The sequence below is a fragment of the Drosophila guanche genome, unplaced genomic scaffold, assembly GCF_900245975.1.
Source record: "Drosophila guanche unplaced genomic scaffold, DGUA_6, whole genome shotgun sequence".
Taxonomy (NCBI): domain Eukaryota; kingdom Metazoa; phylum Arthropoda; class Insecta; order Diptera; family Drosophilidae; genus Drosophila; species Drosophila guanche.
Window position 1 is genome coordinate 6,144,625 of NW_022995744.1, and position 20,609 is coordinate 6,165,233.

Genomic DNA, 20,609 nt, shown 5'->3' on the forward strand with positions numbered 1-20,609 from the left:
CTGTTAGCTAGCTGCTAAATTAACATGCGGCTTTTTGTACCTTTTGTTTTCTTCGCTGTTAGCTTAATGCTAAACTAACATGTGTCTGGAACAAACTGTAGCCCAGCTGTGCACTCTCGTTTTCACTTGCTGTTAGCTCGCTGCTAACTTAACATGAAACTGTAACATCACGACAACTGACTTTCTGCTACTCCCCTTCCGATCTGATTCTTCTCAAAACCCAGTAGTCTGGGTTAAATACTTCTTTCTGGCAAAACAAAAAGGACAAGTATTAAACAAATTTGCAGCTAGTTAACTGAACTAAACACTGTTACTTGCGATTATTTGGTGAGTATGCAATGGAGGAGTCGACAATGAGGAACAGTGGACAAACGCAAACTTTTTCGCATTGCAGCTAGTACGAAATGTCCCGTCGTCATACTGAACACAAGAAGGAAATGCGTGAGGAGCAGTTAATGTATACACGCGGATCTCAGTCACTCAATTGGCAGCGGAGACGCAGCCCGACTATGGATTGTGGCAGCAGAAAACGCTCGGGAAGAACAACAGAACGATCAGATGAACGCAAAAGTCGTAGCGAGCGACGCCACCATAGGGAGACCGAGTTCAGCTATCGTTCCAAGGAGCGCGAACGTCACCATCGCTATCATGACTCCTCCAGGCGCAGCAAACGGATTCGTCGCTCAGATTCACCAGCTACTAGCCACAGGCAGGAGAAGGACGAGCAGTCAAAGAATGGATCTGCGGTGGGGGACTACTACAACTTGGACACGGACGAGCCCTTCGACAAGGAGCGCTTTCACCGTGAGACGCAGGAGAAGCTACAGAAGCTGCGGGACTCCATATCAAAGGAGAGCAAAGGGCCTGCTCCAGCCAAGCAGACGGCGAGCGGCTGCTGCTTCGCCAACGATGGATCTTTCTTGGATACTTTCAAGAAAATTCAACAGGAAGAAACTAATGTCGCCGCTCCATACATTATCGCAGCGTCCATGGGCGCGCCAGCACCACCGCCACTTCTCTCTGTGGGTCGTCGTCGTGGTGGCAAGATCCTGAAGACCGGACGGGTGCCCAAACCGAAGGATGCCACAGAGAAGACTGTGGATCCCACGGACTTTTGGTCAGTGTACCAGGCCGAGGTGGACAAGTACAAGACTTCTGGCTGTGACACAGAGGATGGCACTCGCAAGTTGGTCATGTGAGACCAATTGGCAGACCCTTCCACAAAGAAAGTTATTTCTGGTTCTTCTTTATTGATTTTGATTTGTTTTTTTTGCTTTATTATAATATATTTGAGTGGAGGCAAATGTTATTCCGTCGAAGGCCCAAAATAAAATGTATTTACCCAATAATTTGGCTTGGTCTTTGGCTATATATTGACTGAAGAGTAATTGCAGGTCGGCAAATTGTTATGTCTGGTATTAGAAGTATGTCTGCATATATTAATTGAGAGATTGGTTTGCTCCAGGGGTACTCTAAGGCCCTGAGTCGGTTATTTTTTCACTATGTCTTCCATTCACATTTAATTTAATTATTTTTAGCATACAGTCATCTGAATAATAATAATAAGGATACTTAACCATGCCTCAGACAATTCTCTATACAATTTTAAGCAAATATAAAAAAACAAAAGTTGAATGGTGAACAAAATAATAAACAATAACCAAAACTATGTCAATTTTGATGTAAACATAAAAAGATTTGTCTTAAGTACTTTTGCTATTTATTTTACATTATTTTAAAAAGACTTTTAATACATTTATCTTTGATTTAAAGTGAGGTTTGTTTGTTTTTATGATGTTTGTATTTAAAAGTCAACCATTTAATTCCATTATACATAAGTACATGTGTACTTAGGTGTGCCCACAATGTTCTCTTTTATTCTCTCACTCCATTGATCGCAAATCTTCTGTGGAATGCAGAGTCAAATTATCTTGCAAAGGGCGCAGCATGCGGGTGGGTAGTCCAATCATCATCATCATTCTCTCTTGATAATACCTTGGCACTACGGAGGAGAGTGGGGAGTAAAACTTTCCGGCTCATGTGCCTTATGCGCCTTTCCACTCAATTCGCTTTGATGGGGCAAGCAGGAGGTGAGAGGAATGGGACTGACGCGTTGTGCGCTATTAAACTTTTTTTGGCATGACATTGCCGTTATTTGCCTTGGCCAACAGACAAAGAGTGGGAAGCAGAGAGAGAGAGAGGACTAATGCAAGCGAGAAGGAAAGAAATATATGTACTTACTTGTCATATAATAAACTTTTATGTTAACGGCTTCTGATGTCTTACCAAACAGAGTCCTGCGACAGGATAGCCTAGTGGCAGCACACACACATGGCCTAGTGCTGGCCTGCCCGACAGCCATGCTGCCAGGCACTTAATGCCCATTCCTTGACGTTGCTTTTCCTTTTCTTGGCTTACACTTTTCTTGCTTGCCGTTTGCATTGCGGCTTTATTGGGCTGAAAAATGGAAAATGCCTCCCGAAAAATACGAGAGAATAGCAGAGTGAAAACTTACAGTCTCCCCCGCAGGCGCTCACGATCCATTGTCTGTGTGTGGGACCATTAAAATTCTCTGGCTAAATACATGAATAGCAATGGAAAATATTTGCATAAATCTTTCCCGGCCTCACAGCACAGCGGGGGGGTAGGCCCCAGCTTCTGCCCCAAAACCCACACCTAAAACCCAAACTCACATCAAAGAGAAAGCGAAAAGAGAGAGCGCACGGAGAGTGTATGCTTTTGTAATAAATTTCATATTTATCATTGGATGGTAATAACCAAAGAAAAAAACACACAACTTTATTGAATTTTTCCATGCCGTTTTTTTTCGCCATAGTTGCGTAGCTACACGCCGCTTAAAAATTAAAAACAATTTCATAATCATTATTAATGTGTTCGTTTGCCCACTATTTTGTTTGCAACAAAAAAGGTCAACAAAGTTTGGTTTTATGTTTGTCGGAGTTGTTCTTTTTTTTGTGGGTTTTTCGGTTTTTACTGATTTTTTCTTATTTTTCTCTGTTTATATTTATTTTTTGTATTTTCTGTCTCTGTTTTTATGATGTTCTAATTTTACGCTTAAACATTAATTTTATTTGCTTAATTTGCAATTATTTGGTATGGTTTAAATATATTTTCTCTCTCTGCAACATTAAATTTTTACCCATTAAACATTCATTTACAATGTCGCGACTAATTTTGCATGCGTTTCGGTTTACATTAATAAATATATTTATATATATTTTACCCATATATCTTGTATGTATAACTACCACATATAAATAGTTGAGTACATTATATAGTTTATTCCCATATGCATATTTATTTACAATTTTTGAACGTACAAATTCGAGCCATGAGTCACTCGCTACTCAATGGAGAGCAGTGACGACTGAGGGAGCTTCCACATAGCGCTCGGGAAATGGCAATGGAAATGCAAATATTTCTGTCGACAAACGTACTCGGCAGTGAGTCGGCCGTTCGGCCAAGAAGGGGCTTCAAAAATGCAACCGGACATGCTCGAAGAGGAGCTCTAAATATTGCTGGAGTTTGGGGCAAGAAACCCATTTACAGGAATTGTGAACGGGCACAGGACCTTCCCACATGACTGGCAGCTCTTCCGTGGCCGTTGGAAAACTCTTAAATAAATTGTTAGCCTCGGCTGGGGTTCCTTTCCAACTACTTCAAAGTGAAGCAGCTAGCAGCACTTTTTGGCAGGAATTTCTCATACAATTTTAATGTACCCCAATAGATTATTAAAAAAAAACATTAAAAAATAATGCTCCAAAGAGGAAAATTGTTGTTTTGTTGTTTTCGCTTACAAAAATGTTGCCAAAAAGATGTATGTAGTTTAGGAACCCTTTGACAAAGTCCACACATTGAAATATATTGTAGTTATTATTTGCTACACTGGCATTACATATGGATACATATACCTAACTATGTACAGGGCTTAAGGACTACGCTATACAGGGGGGGAAAGTATAACTCAAAGAGAAACCTAAATCAAATGCGTAACGCGTTAGGTATTCCATTTGTAATATTTACAACAATTTGAATAAACTTTTTCAAACTACGCAAATGTCTCACTATGTATCGTATTTATGTACTATTTAGTATTTAGTTTTTTAGAAGCTATCAATATGATTATAATTGTTGTTTACTTCCGCTAATGACTCGCTGATGATTCGTTTTCCAAATGCTTGCTAACCATTTTTATTTTTGCCCTGGGTTCTGGCAGTTTTATGTACACCCTAATACCCAAAGTATTGTAGATCCTGGCACACTTAATTAGAAACACTCTTACTTACAACTTAGCAGGAGCCAGGAGCAAGGAGAAAGCCACAGGAGCAGCAGCAGGAGCAGCTGGTTGAAACATCTTCTCCTCCTCATTAGCATAATTAGTTTCAGTTTTATATTCTTTCGTATTTCTTGTAAAGGTATTACATGCAGCTCAAGTCTGAAGAACAACTTTGAAGAAAACTGACTGTGGCTGCTGCTCCTACCGCTCTCTCTTTCCCCCTCTGTGGCTGCTATAAATCATTTTTGCTGCAGCTCTGCCTCATTTAGGTGCAGTGGCTGCTGCATTGGCGGTGGAATTCCAGCGATGCGACATTAATTTATCACCGCGCATTCCTGCTGCCATTATTGACAGGGCAACAGCCGCCGCAGGGCATGGGCAGGGACTTGGCTAGGGTCTGCTCCTGGCTGGGTCTCTCCTTGGCACGACTTCGGCTGGGTGCGCCACCTCCACCGCCACCGCCTGCTCCAGCAGCACCACCACCACCTGGTGCACCGCCCTGAAGCAGCAGCGAGGAGCATGCCTCCAACAATACAAATGCCGCGACCATTGTGCTAATTACTTTGACCGCCTGAGTGGCCTGGGCCGTGTGGCAGGACCAACAGGCCAAAGCGACAGCAGCCGGCGCCGCATTCGTTTGCATAGCCTCCGGCCGTTCGCCTGTCAAACCGAAAGGAAGAAAAAGAAGAAGATTTAAGTTTGAATGGGCAACAATTTGTGGGAGTCGCAAAAGGCCTCTGCGCTGGTTCGCCTTTGTGGCAAGTTCATAAATTGCATAAAGTTTTGTCGTAGCTGGAGCTGCAACTTTTAATGCATACAAATCGAGGTCAAGCAAATGCATGCATAAATAATTTACATTATCAGGCTGCAGCATCAAATTAAAGGCCTTAAACTTGGAGCGGAATACTTACCCTGCAGGACATGAACGCGTATGCTGGCTATCTCCGAGTTGGATGGATAACACGAGTACTTCCCCGAGTGTAGCAGATCCGCGTCGTAAATGAGCAAAATGGATTTGGTCTCCTCCGATTTGATGGTCTTGAATTTCAAACGTCCGCCGCCAGTCTCCTCGCTAAGCACCTGCGTGATGCGATGAAGAAGAATATTAAAACAAAATTCTCCCTTGTTGAAAAAGTTATTTTCAAAGTGGGTGTGTGGGCGGTACGGGGGTTATATAACCTAAATGCAAAAGCATGTTTTCTCATAATCATAAAAGCCAAAATTAAATACGTTTCGTAAACAAACACGACAGACACTGCGCAACACATCCACACCCCTGAAGAGGCGCCAAGCGACCCCCCGGAGCTCATAAAAGTTAAAAACATTTATCCCGCCCACACAGCAATTGGCTGGGCGGGGCCACCGGGCCCCCTTGCGCTTTTTACTGCGCACAAAAACTCAATTATTGCAAGATAATTTGGCACCAACAAATGGGAAATTAAATTGGTTTCTTTTATCCCTCTAAATTGATTTCAAGAGTGTGTGGCGGATATGTATGTACTTACCTTATCCTGGTGATACCAAAAGATATGCGTCGGCGGCTCTGGGCTGAATTTGATGATGCATGTGAGATTTATGGTGCTGCCCTTGTCCACGTACAGATCGGGTCCGCCCAAAATGGTGGCCGTTGGCACTGGAAACATTGAAATTAGCGAACATTTTTCAGTTATGCCATAGATTAATGTCCCAGTCCCTGCACCCTCTTCGTTTTTGCCTGCCTACCACTTGAGCTGTGCCAATCAGTTGGTTACGTTGCCTAATCAGCTCCGTTCACAGCTTTGGCTCTTCCTCGCTCTCCCTTTCTCGCTCGCTCTGACGAGTTGTGAAATTCCGAAATGGTCACACAGCCCCAACTGCCAGTGTCATTCCATGGCAGTGCTAGAAATTGCCCCAGCTTGGGTTTGAGCTGCATTTGACCAGTGACAAGTGCCCCATCTCGCTCCAGGCTGCAGTTATAGCAACAGCAACAGCCCCCGTTCCAGCTGCAGCCCCCAGGGCCACAGTTGTTGTTGTTTTTGTAGGGGGTATTTCCATAGTTGAGTAGGAAACGTTCTGCCAGTCAAAGTCAGTACGTTAAATAATCGATTACGGGCCGGCCCGGGTCCCCTCGTCATGGGAGGGAGTATAGGATTATGGGAAATATCTGGGCTGAGCTGGAGCAGCCATTCTGTGTTGTGTACCAATACATTTTCTGTGATTCCTCTTTATCGCTCAACATTTGCCCTGCTGCTCCGTTGGGACTTTTTAAATTTAAATGCCAATCAACGGGCTATACATCCACACATATGTAGTACATTTGAACACATAACGGGGTTACAGTTATGAGCTTTTGTAGGCAGTCATAAAATGTTAGTGCTCAGAAAAACTGCTGCAGATAGTCACAAAGCATGATGAAATTATACAAGTTGGTGTTGTTGTACCCCGCAACGTGTGTTAGAGAGGGATGGATCATTTCATGACGGTCATCAGAGGAAACAAATGCCAAGTGATGTTTCTAATAGGGTGACGTTCTGCGATTCCGTCTTTCCACTCGCTCTCTCGGTTGTCAGAGAGCGCACATTCGCATGCATGCTGACAAACGAAAGAGCGCAAATGTGTTGAAGGCGTCACCTTATGGGCGACTTACTTTGATTTGCTCTCTCAAAATCTCGCTCTCGCAGAAATGTACCGCAATTTTTGCATACAAACTCTTTTCTACTATTTCGGCACTCAGCAGCAGTGTTGGCAATTTAGCTATTTTCTCACAATCGTTTTTCACTTCAAAGTTGTCTGGCTATTTCTAGTTTATACAAAGTCCAGCTTAGCCTTTTTTATGACCTGAACTGTTGTCAGCACTGCTCAGAAGCCTGTACGTTTGCTGTTTCACACAGCAAAACACAAAACTTTCGAATTTTTGCTATTTAAACTTCTGAAGTCTGTTTCATTTAACAAAATCCACTTGTTGCCGTTGCTTTCGTATTAGGCAATAACAAGACAGTACGATACAGAAATGCAGCAATGGCCGTTTGTTTTACTGAGTTTCGGGCTCCTCTGGCTAAGCTGTTGTCTGGCCATTGACTTTTGCGAGGTTAAGGCCTGTCAGGGCATGACTCATTTGGGCTGCAACAACAGCATGGTAAGTATTTCGTGTCCCTGCAGGTAACTTAAATTTATCTCTCGTTATTTTGCAGAAATTCGATCAGAGCTGCATGAAAGATCGCCGTTTGGTCAACATGGAAATGTACCGTTCGTATTTGCTGGCAATGCACAACACCTACCGCCAGAAAGTGGCAAGCGGGGAGATCAGCGGCCTGCCCAAGGCCCAGCACATGCCCGAGCTGGTGTGGGACATCTACTTGGCCCTCGTGGCGGAATATCATCTGAAGCGCTGTCTGAGGGAACTGAACGATGTGTGTGTGGCCACAGATGACTTTCCCGAACCAGCAGTCAACTACGGCGATGACCTGCAGTCGCGTGCCCTGCATCTAATCTCGAATATGCGCCAGGTGACCTTCCTCACGGAAAGCTGGTTGCACGAGGTCTATCAACTACAGAGCATCCACACGGAAACGGCGCCCCGTGCCATTCGCCACATCATAAACGATCGCGCCACCCACATGGGCTGTGCCGCTGGCCAGAACTACGACAATCGGAATGTTCGCTTCGTGCTAATTTGCTACTACGATGGGGATGCCCCGCGCAAGCAGAACCTCTACATAAGCGGAGACTTCAACGAAAGTCAGTGCACAGCTGGCAGGAGCCAACGCTACGCCAACCTCTGCGGCACGTTGCCCAAAAATGTCTAAAGTATGTCTGTCGGTGAGTACTGGCCAGAATAAATATTGCAAACGTTCTGAGTATAATTAAATGTGCCCAACCAACCACTTGGGCAATCAAAATAGTGGAAAGAAAAACAGAAAATGTAAATTTCAGACAGAGGGAGGAAAAACTGCGAGAAAAACTGTGAAAAAGGTGGAAAATATTAAGAGCGTAAAGGAACAGTAGCTGGCAGAAGTTAGTTGGTAAAAGCTGCGTTGGGTTGGAAACCAATTTGTTCGTCATGAGACAGAAAATGTAAGCTCAAGGCGGCGCACCAACAGCACTTGACTATCGTTCCCGGTTTCCCCAAACCCCAAACCCAAACCTGTCCCTTTTGGTGTACCCACACCTAGCCAATTCTGCCGGCTGGCTGGCATCACTTTCACTCTGAGCACGAAAAAATGTTGTAAAATATTAAAAAATAATATGCATGCATGGCATGCCCTCAAGCAACACCCTCATTCGCTCCTTTTTTATCCGTGTCCGTGCTGTCTATTTCGTCATCTCTCCATCCATGTCCGTGTCTGTCTTCTTCCGGTTAGCTTGGCTTGCGGATACACTTTGTTTGCGCTTATAAATAAATATATTGTGCACAAACCGGCTACTGTTTGGATGGGTCCAAACATGCCAGCGAATTCATCATCGCTGGATTGATACACCCGATCGGCGGCTATATAGAAGGCGTCATCATTGTAGTACTGCTGCATCATGCTGCTGGTCTCCGCATCAATAAGGTCTGTCCCAAAAATATATCGAAAAACAAACAAAAAGTAAAGAACAAATAAACAAAATTGTGTGTGGTGTAAAAATAGGCATCAGAAAATCAGTGAATAAACTATAACAAAAAAGGTAAACTAATTAACTAAAATGGGTAAAAATAGAATGGTAAGAAATGGAAATAGAAATAGAAATAGAACCCACCGCCCGCTGTCCATTATAATTATTGCTAGATGTTCGATGATTGTAGGCTTTTGTGGTGGATTTAATTTCATTATAACTCGCTTAGAACTCTAACAATTTCCCGTCTAATGTCTGTCATTGTTTTTAGCTTAAAACAATTGCACACAAGTATTTTCAATATAAATTAAAATAGAAATGTTGCCGCAGTGGGAAACATAAAACATTTTTGAAATTGGTTCCACCTTTATGTCGGTCAATATCTGCTATTTGTGGCTGGGGTTAAGCCTCCAGTTGGCTCGTCGCTTTCAGTCCATCAATCTACCCGAAAGCATTTCAAAAAATTTCGACGCGGATGTGTCCTGTGTTTTTGTTGTACATATATCCTGTGTATTTTTCGACGATTGCCAAGTCTGCATAATTTACACTCTTGCAAATTGCATGAATATGCAAAAAATAAAAGAAAAAATAAACTCGAAGCGATACTTTCATATATGTGAAATTCCCCAAACAACCCACAGACCAGGACTCAACCTCATGCCCCAACCTCATGCCACAGCCAATGGCTTGTTGTACGTATTCGCGTCCGTCTGAAAAATGCAGCAGATATCCCAAAAAGCTGTAGGGCTCATGCGGCCGAAAGCCACACTCCAAAAGGATACACATCCCCTCTTGATGGATGGATAGATGGATGTGAGACTACTCACCCACTATATTCAAGTTGACCGAGTAACTGCGCACTGGCTGTGTCGATATCTGGCACTCGTAGATGCCAACATCCCGCTGCTGGGCATACTTGATCTGCAGTGTCCACTCGTCAATGTCCCGGTGATAGGAGGTCTGGAAGCGCTGATCCGTCGTATAGGTGTAGGTGCCCACCGTCAGTATGTGCAGATCCCGATGTCTTATCCAGGCGACCTAAGAACAAGATGAGAAGAAGAAACCCATTAAAACGTGTGCCAAATGTTGTCGTTTTTTGCTTATAATTTGTTCTGCCACAAAATTTATGCAGACATTTTCATACAAGCTGGAAATTAGTGTGCGAAACGCATGACAGACCCGGAAAATGATACTCGGCTGTGTGACTGAGGGTCCTTCCAGCATTCCCCTGGCCCTGCTGGCAGCCACTTCATTTCGACATTCAGTCGACATTGCCCTGCCTCCCTGCCGACAACAATTTTTGAGTCGAGTTGGATTGCTTTTGCTGTTGCAGAGCCCACGTTTGGGGCTCCTTGTTTATGCGGCTAACTGTCTAACCAATAGCACACACACCGCACCCCACAGACAGGCAGACAGACAGTTGGGTGTTTGGCAGAGAGACTGCGTCAGAGTCAGCCAACTGTGTGCTGCCTTGTGGCATTCATCTGTGCAGTGCCACTGCCCCGTGTGTGGGTCCGTCTGTCTCTCTATCTAATTCTGCAATAACAGCACACAGGAAAAAACGAAAAAAAGGCAGCCAAAACAAAAAAAAAGGGCAGGCAGCAGCAAAAGTAAACTTTGTGCCCAGTCTGGCCATAAATTTACTACCCAAAGCTCCGCGCTCTCTCCCCTCCCCACACTCTGTGTGTGTAGTTTACTGATTGCGGAAGCGGATTTGGCTATGTGGAAATCTATGACCCCGGCCTCGGTCATGACTGTAGCTAAATCGCTTAACGTAATCAACGTTGCCACAGCTCCTCTTTTGCGTTTCGTTTCGTTTTCGTTTTTGGCTGGCCAACACCTGCAAACTTTCCCAGGGAGCGAAAAATGTTTGGCAAGTGCGTGGCAAGTATTTCCGCATTGTGTCTGTCCACTGGCTGACGCTGCGGCATATTGAAACAGGATATAGGCAGGCATAGACCCCAGTTTTGAGCTCAATTCCTGAAATGCAATGCCCGTCTGGGGCGGGATTTAAAGTGCCGCCTGGGGGGCCTGCTTGAAAGACGAGACTTTAATTGGGCCATGCGAATCAAGTGACGCCATTCAGCAGGGAACGAGTAGATGGGAGGGGAGGGACAGCATCTGCTGTCTGCTGTTGTCACGTATTACATAATAAACTGGCACCAAATTTAATAAGCATCCTCCACGCAAAGTCTGTCCGAGATGACTATCTCGACCATCTAAGTGGATATTCGGTGGCATATTTGCGACACTTGTGCTTCCCCTCTGCTTTCTCTTTGTTTATTAAATGTAAATAAAAATCAAGATTATTATTAATATACGAAGAGGACCGAGCCTCTTACTCACCGTCTTGTTGCCCAGATGCTTCACACGACAGCCAAGATAGGCGGATTTGCCCACCAGCGATGTGATGTTGCGGGGCATGGTCAGATCAAAGTACGGCTCGTTCCACTTGTGGCCGTGCGGATAATGCGATGGTGGCATGTGTGTGGGCTTTGACTCGGCATTATTATGATTGTGATTGTTGTTGCTGCTGCTCACAGATTGCCGCTGGTAGCACACGGCCAGTCCTGCAAAGGGAGAGAGAGAGAAAGATAAGAAGTTAGAGTAGTGATAAATTGTGGTGTGTTGTGTGCAAAAATGGTGTGGCAAAAGCCACTGAAAATGTGTGACTCCAGCGTGGCAAAGCACCTGCTTGCTGGTGACGCCACCAGGACCGCATTCCTACACTCATTCACTCGCATTTTGTCTGAGCTTAAGTGTGGCCGAAAAAAAAGAGCACGTAGAAAAATGAAAATGCCCACCAACTGCACCTAAACATGTGACACGTGTGTAGTTTAATTAAAGCGATGACAGCACCACTTGGACTGAGAGTTGCTCTTCTTTTTGTTAGTTTGGTAATGGTAGTTTTACGCTAACTTTCTGGCAGTTTTTCCACTATGGCAGCTCTTTTAAAAGTGACAAAATTAATCTGTCGGAAGTGAAGCCATGCATCGAAATTTTCATTAACATTCGAGTTGCCAAAGGAAGGAGTTTATCTTTACAGATTATTTAACATTAACATTAACGAAAGGAAGAGCATCAAGGAAGAGCGTTTTGTCTGTGGCTTATCTGTATATTAGTTTTATTTTTTTGTGGTCTTTTTCATTGTTAGAGTTTTGATTAGATCCTGGTCAAAGTAGTAAAAAAGTTCTCAGTGGCTCTTCTTGTGGCTGCAGTCTGCACTGTGGCAGCACTTCTAAAAGTGTCAAAATTAAGCAGTAGAAAATGAAGCCTTGCAGCGAAATTTCCATACAAATGTCAGCGGAATGAAATTATCTTTAAAAATGAGTTTTGGTTTTTTGTTTTCATATAATTTCTATACATTTTCCACAACTATTTGTAGAGCATCTGCCAGTCGTTTTATCTTCAAAAAATCCTTCCCCTTATAATGTTTCATTCGTATATATTTTTCTTTTTGTGCTCCTTTATTCACTGCGGAGCGAAGAGTTTGCTCGAGCGGCCACATGGCTGGCTGAATCGCCGAGTGTGCAGCATGTGGAGTGGCAGAGCTGGTGCCGCTTCTGCTGGTTCGGCTGTTTCCCTTAGTTTTTTTTGTTGTTGTTCCCATTTCCCGTTGCAAATGGCAGTTGTTACATTTTCATTTATGGCCGGCTGGTTGGGGTTAATTTTCTAATTACTCGACGCGACGACGACGACGACTTTCTATGACTTCACAATCGTCAGCTGAAATGGCAGAAAGCTTTTATGGCCCCACACTCAAACTCAGTGAACGACTCCTCCAAAAACCCCTTTCCCAACAACAGTAAAACAGCAAAAATTGCAAAACTGTAAAACTGCAAAAATTTCATTTCCGCCTAAAAGGAATCCAACCAACAAAACAAAACAGAAAACAAAAAGGAAAACAACAACCTAAAACTGACTCCCAAACGGCGCAGTTCATAAAACTTTGCCATTTGCCAAAATGAATGAGTGGGTGGGAAAAGGGGAAGGGCGGATACCGCTTCAGCAGTCAACGATTTTTGGAGCTGAAATAATATTGTGTGCAAAATGAAGCCAAAAGGAAAAAACACAGCTTAGAAAATTAAACTAAAATTTTAGCTGAAGAATGGGAGTGAGTAAATATCTGTTTAAAACCAATAAAAACACACAGGAAAAACCAGCTGCAGCTTAGAAAATTCAACTGAAATTTTCGGCAAAAGAAAAATCGGTTTAAAAAACAATAAAAAGCAGAGAAAAAACCAGCTCCAGCTTAGAAAATTCAACAGATATTTCAGAAGAGAGGAAAAATCTGAACTGAAAATTCGCTAGAGAGAAAATCTGTACGAAAACCAATAAAAAACAAAGCCACAATTTCATAGGAGTGGAAGGGATAAATTCTTTAGGAATAACCACGAAATTTTAGCTATAATTGAAATAAGTATTTGCAGCATTTGCAGAGCCACAAAACCTGAAAGCCAAAAGTATTCATGCCACACAAGCCGCAGCAAGCACAGGCGGAGAGAAAGAGGGAGAAGGAGGGCGGTTGAAGGATACTTTTGGTCGTAGGAAAATTCATTCAATGGCCACCTACTCGCATAATGGCATTACTTCAATCGTCGCTCTGGACTCTGTGCTCAATGCTCATTTCAAGGAGCTGCTGAAAGCTCAACAAATTTCGTTTCACAGCCAAAATGTCGCTTGGCCAAACGAGAATTTGTGGCGGCCAGAGAGAGAAAGAGAGGGTGAGAGAGAGGTAGAGTGAGAGAGACCTTACAGGGAGCTGCCGCCTTTGATGGGTTTCCATACCACAGTTGGAGGCAAACAACAGGCACTGCAGGAAAAGTGAATGCAAATACCAGAAGAGCAGAGGAGAGGAGAGCAGAGCTCTGGCATTGGCATGCCGTTCATACGATATGCGTATTGCTTTTATAAAACTGCAAATACCTGACGAAAGATCTGCATGCCCCACCATCCCTTTTCGAGCAATGTGCAGATTGTTTGTACGAACTCGTTAGCCATGGCTTTTGTGCTGCTGCTGCTGGCTCGCTGCTTGCTGCTGTCTGCTGTCTGCGGGGCACAACTCACTTATTCATAGAAGCAATTTAAAGCAGCACAAACAATCCACAGCGGCCCCCTCGAGGTAAATCCGTGCCACAGACTCGAATTATTCAACGATCCGCCAAAAGGTCAAGGCGCTGCTTTGGGGTTGGAGTTTCCCCCAGCGTCACAATCGAAACTTTTGCAATAAATATTAATGTTCGGTTACAGAATTAATTCCGGGCAATAAATCAATTAGTGTTCCCTTGGGCACACAGTCGACAGAAGCCTGGCAATGGCACGTATACGACCGGGACTACACCGGGGCAAGTGGATTGGAGCTGTTGACAATTTATGATTGATTCGCTTTGCGGGTGCACTGGCCCCGAGCCACCACAGGACATGGAACTACAGTGGAAATCCCCCAGTGGATCTACCCCTAGTGCCTAGACTCTTCCCAGCGGCTCTCTCTCTCGTTCCCTCCTCCTCATTGTTTATTTGCATATGGCACATGCAACGAGTCCTGTGGGCCCTCGCCTGACTGCGGTCATAATGAATGATTCGAGGGCTGCGGTTGCTGCCGCTCTGCTCTCATTTTACGCAAAATTAGCCTTGGCATCCGACGCAGACAAGTGCTACCTGCTAACGGCAAAACAATTGAAGCCACCGGACTTGGGGGGCCAGGTACAAGCAACGATAACGATTACGATAACGATTACAGCGCACTACCGAGTAGGAGGCAGGGTGTGGCAGCGGGGTAAGACTTTGCCTCAAAGCCTCCGAGGAAACAATGGCCATAAAACGCTTACTGGCTGGCTGGCTGGCTGGCTGCATGTTTGAATGTGGCCAGGATTACGCATGCCACTCATTGCCCCTCTCCCTCTCTCTCTCTCTCTCTCTCTCTTTCTCTCTCTCTCTCTCTCTCTCTCTGTGTCTGTGTGTGTGTGGACTACCATTTGCCGTTGTCTGCTTAATGGTCTTAAATATTTATAAAGCAAACGCTGGGCAGCCGCAAACTCCACAACTCCACAATGATGTCGGAGCCCGGCACTGAAAGGGTTAACGATTAATTGAAACCGAGTTGAGTTCAACTACTGCTGTGGGCCCCGCCTCTACGCTCGTTAAACATTTAAAGGGAGCAACGCATAAACACTGTGAGGCCTCCAACGGCAAATTGAATATAATTTAACTTCCTGCAAAGAGCTTACTTGGAATCGATGCACCCATCGATGATGGACAGCTATTTGTGCATGTCGCAGGGAAAAGCTGATTAAGTTGCAACTACAGAATGACTTTTGCTTGAATTTCTGTGACTCTTGTGCTCAAGGTTTAGGGTTTCTAGTATGAGAAATATATCTAAGATGAAGTAGAGCAGAGAATTTATAGGCAGAGCAAAGCAGAGCTAAAACTAGAGCCTTTTCTGCGTTAATAATTGCTGATAATTTCTTGTTTCCTAAACGATTTTTGGACTGTGAAAAATGCATAAAAACCACTCGATTGTCTCTCTGCCACTTTCCACCAGCAACTCTTGCTTTTCTCCCCAAAACTGTTACTTTTCTTCAGCTGAAATCTAAATGCGGCAGCTGCCTCATCTGCTGTAATTGATGTTGCCCGGCGCCCAACACTGAAACCCACTCAAAGTTACACCCGAAAAGCGTTCGCAACAGCCGCACAACACACAGGCAGACAGGTCGCACACACACACAGTCATGCAGGACCCACCGACACACCAGAAGGATATGAAAAGTGTGCCCAGCGGAGCGTGGCAGACAAGACAAGGCTTTTGTTCAGCTAAAGCTTTTCCCTTTTTCGCTTTACCTTTTTTTTCTCTTTATTTTTTTTTGCATGCAGAATGTTACCTCAATTAAAGATAAGTATCAAAGTGCATAGTAATCAGAAGGCAGCCAGGCGAGCGACGGGGCCAATGAGTAACGTAACTCCACAGTCAGCTCCTCCCCAACCCACCGGCAGCAAAAGGGCGGAGGACTGAGCTGAGCTCAGCGTTGTGGTGGCAACACTGGCAGAGTGCTTGTCAAAATGATTGTCTTACATGCATTACCAGGGCTCTGTTCTGAACTTTCCTCCTGTGCGCTGTCTCTCTCCCTGGCACTCATCATTCAACCATTTTATGTTTTGCCTGCTGCACGGTTGGGGGTGGACGGGCACCTGGCGTATGCGCGATTTTTGTGCTTGCCTCCGTGTTACTTTATTTCCACGTTTTGTTCCCCTTTTGTTGCACATCGTTTTTCAGCCACGAAATGTAAAATTTTTGCGCCATTTTTACTGCAATTTATGCACAGTGGCAACAAGGAGGGGGAACAGGCAGAGGGAGGGAGGGAAAAATCGCAGACCAGACCTCCGCAATGGGATTGGGAGGTGCCCCACTCTGGTCATTGCTTGTTAACACACCCAATGGGAGTTATTAATGTTTGCGGGGCTTTATTTACGGCTGCCAGGCAGGCAGGCAGGCAGGCAGCCATCGAGAGCGAGCGCCTTTTCCTCGTAGCCGGACAACGCCGGACAGGAGTCGATTTTTTACGACTCCCAACGGTCGAACCACCGCTGTCAGCAGGCCTCCTCCTGCTTCCGCGACTCCTTCAGCAGTTGATTTAAATTTTTGGTGTAGTTAATTTTTAACCCAATTTTTGTGTTCGTTTGCTTTTAGCCCAGGAACTTTTTTATTTATGTGCAAACGCCCTTTTAATGTTGTTGCAACATTTTATTGCCAGTATAAAAATGGGCACAAAAAAGTGCGAGCTTAAAGGTTGCAATTGCCAGAAGAGCTGTGCTGTGAACATATTTCAGCGCCAAAGCTTTCACTCATTTTTAATCAGTGGCAAAGGTCTTTAACAAACATTTAATTCCGCTTGTAACTTGTCACATTTTGCGATGGGAATTTTTATGTTGTTCGTTTGCTTGTTGCATGACTCGGTAAGAAAACTTTTCCACTTCAATTTCTTGGCAGTGTTGCCCTCATGCCCCCCCCCTCTATGTCATTTGCAAATCAAATTGTAATTGAAGAAGTTCTGTGAGTTCCTTCCATGCGTCCTTCAACCACCCACCCACCCACACACAACAATGTCTGAGAATATCTTGAGCAGTAAATATTGTAGGAAAAGTACACTGTGTGTGTGAGCTTGTAGCTGTACTCTCTGTATATTTGACTTTTTCAGATCTTAATCTAGCCCTGCATTTGCATGCAAATTTCATTCACAAAACTGAAAATAATTCTTTACAAATATTTCCGATTTGATTTTACGCTGCTCTCGCTCCTGTTTGATTTGGCTTATTAGAATAGAATCAAATATTCCATATCCACGTCGGAGTACGTAGAGAGTTCACTGCAGTTCACCTCTTGGTAGGTCAATTGTTTGTTGTGCATACAGAAAAAAAATCAATAGCCGCAAGCCATGAGCCTTTCCGGGTAGCATTATTGTCTGTCATCTGATTAAAAATGCATAATTTCCATGTTAAATTCGAAGGGAGCTGCCGGAAGAGTACGACCAAGCCGTCACGCACTGTCTATTTGTGGGCTGCCACTGCTACAGTGCGTGGCATAAGTGTAGGAGGCCTGTAGCTGCTGTATTTTCGCTCATTGCCCGAAGCTTAAGCTGTTCCCTGCGCACTTACACTTCTGAAACGCACTGCCGCTGGCAGCCAAATGCCAAAGTGAATGACCATCAGTGCAACATGCAACTGGGCTTGCCTCCAATCCACTTTCTGTGCCACTTTGAGGCAGAGCTTCGTGCGCGCGCGCTTCGTTGCATGCCACAGAGACTTGGGATTGCCATAATTCACATTTCAACTGTATTGTTACTTCTCCCTGCTGATGTTTATTAATGTTTATTTGTCGTGGTGTTTATTTAAGCAATTATTGCCGGACGGGCAGGGGCTGTGCCTTGCATGTGGGCGTGGCTGAAATGCTAATTAGATTCTGCTGCAGCTGCAGCTGAATGAATGGCAGCAAGCAGCAAGCACGAAGCAGCAGGAGGACAACCATTAAATGGCCACAAATTGAAAATTAATTGAATATGAAAATGAAACGGAAATATGGCTGGCTGCAAAATGTCCACCGTCGCATCAGCTGACAATTAATTTTCGTTGCTTTTCGCGCTTTCAATTGAGTCCAACTACCGTTGATCCGTGCCGCCAAATCCTTATCCATAACCGATTCGAGGCGAAGCTATCCGCTAATCGCATTAAATGGAAAATATATTCCCTTGTTTTTGCTTGTCTCTGTTTGTTTTCCATTTAACAAGTGTCCATAAAAACGCGCTTATAAATGAATATGTAAACATGATAAATGTTCGCTGGAAAGGTCTGCAGGCGGGGCCTGGGTCCGGCGTTGGTTATATTTTTTACTAAAAAATATGTGCGCAATTCACACATCAAACGAGGCAAAAGTTTCACTTTTATTATTTTTTTTTCTCTCTGTCGGGAGAGATTTTTGTGTTTGATGTTGTTCAGCGGCGGAAATTGTTCAAATTGTAGAGCGCCACTTTCCGGCCACTTTGCCACCCATTAATCCACGCCCCCTCGATAGCAGGCTGTTTTTTTTCTGTGTATGTTGTGGCATCCATTGGTCAGGCGTTAATTGAATTATGTTTTGCCGCACAATTGGCCGCCGTGTGGTGGCAAGTGCAACAAACCCAAAAATAAACAAAAATCAACATAATCAATTAGTGGCTTAGAAATACAAAATTAATGCTGTGGGGCAGCCATTCCTAAGCCCACAAGCAACCTCTAATTAAATATAAAATGTGTAGAAAAATGTGCACAAAAATGTGTTTTAAAATGAAACAAAAAAAAATTGCATGCTCAAAAAAATCAAATAAAATACACACATAAACACAAATCAAGTGGAATCGCATTTCAAACGAAACAATTAAATCAGAAATTAATCGGAAAGCAACACACAAATTTCCACCCCACCCGTTGCCCCTCTGCAACATGCATTGAAAATTATTTGTGCAATGAAAATGAATTCATAATCAATTGGAGCACATACATAATGGATATATGAATGGTATTTGTGCATAAGCAAATACACAAAGAAAGCAGCAGAAAATTCCATGAAGAATGTTTTAATATTCATGGGGGTAAAGGCAGAACTTGAAGAGCAAATTAAATTCTATTTCTATTAACGAAAAATCTGCAGATAAATCTAAATTAAACTATAGATTATATGAACTTCTGCTTCTCTTAGTGATTCCCTCTTGGCATAACCCTAATCACTCCTTCAATTTCGACTGCCTGACAAGCACTTCTCGGGACTGTGGGACAGGGGCAGCTATCTTGGGCCGTTGAGATCAATGTTTTATTCATGCTGTTGATGACCCCGCGCAGCTCATTACAAACAATCAAATGCCAATACGAGGCAGCTAAAATTACACAGAACACTGAGGGCTTACAGGATACATAAGGATAGTTAAGGCCATAAAAGTAAATAGTCCCGTCCCACACAGCACACAACAGACAAGCAAACAACAAACAGCACATAATGTATGCTCTGTTCTGGCCAAAAATAAATGAAACAGTAAAACTTAATTTGGTGTTTATGCCCAGCCATATCCTTTGTCTTGCCATAGGAGGATTAATAAGGCAAAGTTCCCGCTCTGACCAAAGGGAGCGCTAATGAACAGAGAGGTCCCTGGAAATGAACTTGAGGATAGACCAATGTGTGATGCTCCTTCCTTCCTTCGCTGATTGTCAAAATGCCTTTTGGCAATTGTTTTCTTTGGCCGCTCTCTTCGTGGGCCCATAAAAAATAATGAAGAAAAATAACTTAAAGGCGACGGACTATAAAATAAATGATCCGGCAATGGTAGACGCTTTTGGATGCTTCTCCTTGCTCCGCAAACATTCATAAATTGTGTGGAAATTTGCGGCCACAATGCCCCATAGCCTGCGGTCCTAAGAATATGTGTGTGTACAATGTACACACATCTGCTTACATCTGCTGTATGTATACATGAAGCTGTGCATATTTGTCGGTCATTTGCATTTGGGTTGACAGACACACAGACGGACGATCCACGAACGATACCCTCAAGCACGAATTGCTCTGAAAGTTTTGGTCCCAAAGCTCCATTTATTATGGAACCTCCATTGACATTTGCTGGCAGCGAGGACAAGCCTCTTGTTTGGGGAATTTCCCCACACACAACAGACAGACATATATCCTGGCCGTCAAGGACAAATAAATCAAAGCCTACTTTGGCCATTTTATTGGAATTGTTGGCCAAATTGTATTTCCCCATTCGGATCCACGCAAATGTCATCAAATGGATTTGTATTTTTAGCGTAAATTGCATAAATCAAAAGTTTTGCTTTTGTACACAACATTTTGTTTTGCGTTTCTTTTTTTACAGTCTGGTTTTTGTTTTGTCGCTAAAAGAAACTTTTGATTGCCTTTTTGGATGTGGCCATGTCCGAGAACAAGTCGGACTCCGAGGCGTAGAAGTCCTCTTTTGCATGCCACAGCGAAACACTTCAAACATGCAGAGTGGAAGACAGGAATGTGGGAGGGAAAAACTGTGGCAAATCCCAAGACTGCGAACAAGAAAGACGAAGGCCAGGCCATGACAGCCGGGCCACTTTTCATTTTCCGCATGTTTTTGTGGCCAGGCTGTAAGCCACTTTGTGACTTATGAATCATAATTAAATAAATTTCCATTTAGCCTGTTGACACATCTGAGTGCTCATTAAACGTTCAGCA

At 43.8% G+C, this 20,609-nt stretch overlaps 3 protein-coding genes across 4 annotated transcripts in view; 2 read left to right on the forward strand and 1 right to left on the reverse strand.

Moving 5' to 3' along the window:
• The first annotated feature begins 242 nt into the window (after positions 1 to 242).
• LOC117579491 lies at positions 243 to 1,318 on the forward strand. Its single transcript, XM_034265390.1, has 2 exons — positions 243 to 327; positions 395 to 1,318. The coding sequence occupies exon 2, from the start codon at positions 405 to 407 to the stop codon at positions 1,197 to 1,199; it is 795 nt and encodes a 264-aa protein (XP_034121281.1). The 5' UTR covers positions 243 to 327; positions 395 to 404; the 3' UTR covers positions 1,200 to 1,318.
• A 1,746-nt stretch (positions 1,319 to 3,064) lies between these two features.
• Positions 3,065 to 20,609, reverse strand: part of LOC117579477 (zwei Ig domain protein zig-8) — a 39,749-nt gene continuing 22,204 nt past the window's right edge. The window contains exons 3-8 of one of the 2 annotated variants that reach the window (XM_034265371.1): positions 11,219 to 11,442; positions 9,700 to 9,910; positions 8,694 to 8,831; positions 5,803 to 5,930; positions 5,209 to 5,377; positions 3,065 to 4,957 (exon numbers count right to left, since the gene is read on the reverse strand). In XM_034265371.1, coding sequence (XP_034121262.1) covers positions 4,620 to 4,957; positions 5,209 to 5,377; positions 5,803 to 5,930; positions 8,694 to 8,831; positions 9,700 to 9,910; positions 11,219 to 11,442 — 1,208 coding nt within the window. In that variant the 3' untranslated portion in view covers positions 3,065 to 4,619. The remainder of the gene's footprint in view (positions 4,958 to 5,208; positions 5,378 to 5,802; positions 5,931 to 8,693; positions 8,832 to 9,699; positions 9,911 to 11,218; positions 11,443 to 20,609) is intronic. The other variant, XM_034265372.1, reaches the window with a different exon arrangement.
• LOC117579478 (antigen 5 like allergen Cul n 1) lies at positions 7,190 to 8,123 on the forward strand. The gene is made up of 2 exons (XM_034265373.1): positions 7,190 to 7,412; positions 7,468 to 8,123. The coding sequence occupies exons 1-2, from the start codon at positions 7,287 to 7,289 to the stop codon at positions 8,080 to 8,082; spliced, it is 741 nt and encodes a 246-aa protein (XP_034121264.1). The 5' UTR covers positions 7,190 to 7,286; the 3' UTR covers positions 8,083 to 8,123.

Excerpts from the sequence above, each read along its gene's own strand:
- LOC117579491 (XM_034265390.1), top strand. The coding sequence starts at position 405 with ATGTCCCGTCGTCATACTGAACACAAGAAGGAAATGCGTGAGGAGCAG.
- LOC117579478 (XM_034265373.1), top strand. The coding sequence starts at position 7,287 with ATGCAGCAATGGCCGTTTGTTTTACTGAGTTTCGGGCTCCTCTGGCTA. Across the intron at positions 7,413-7,467 it reads TGGGCTGCAACAACAGCATG|AAATTCGATCAGAGCTGCAT; the intron begins GTAAGTATTTCG and ends GTTATTTTGCAG.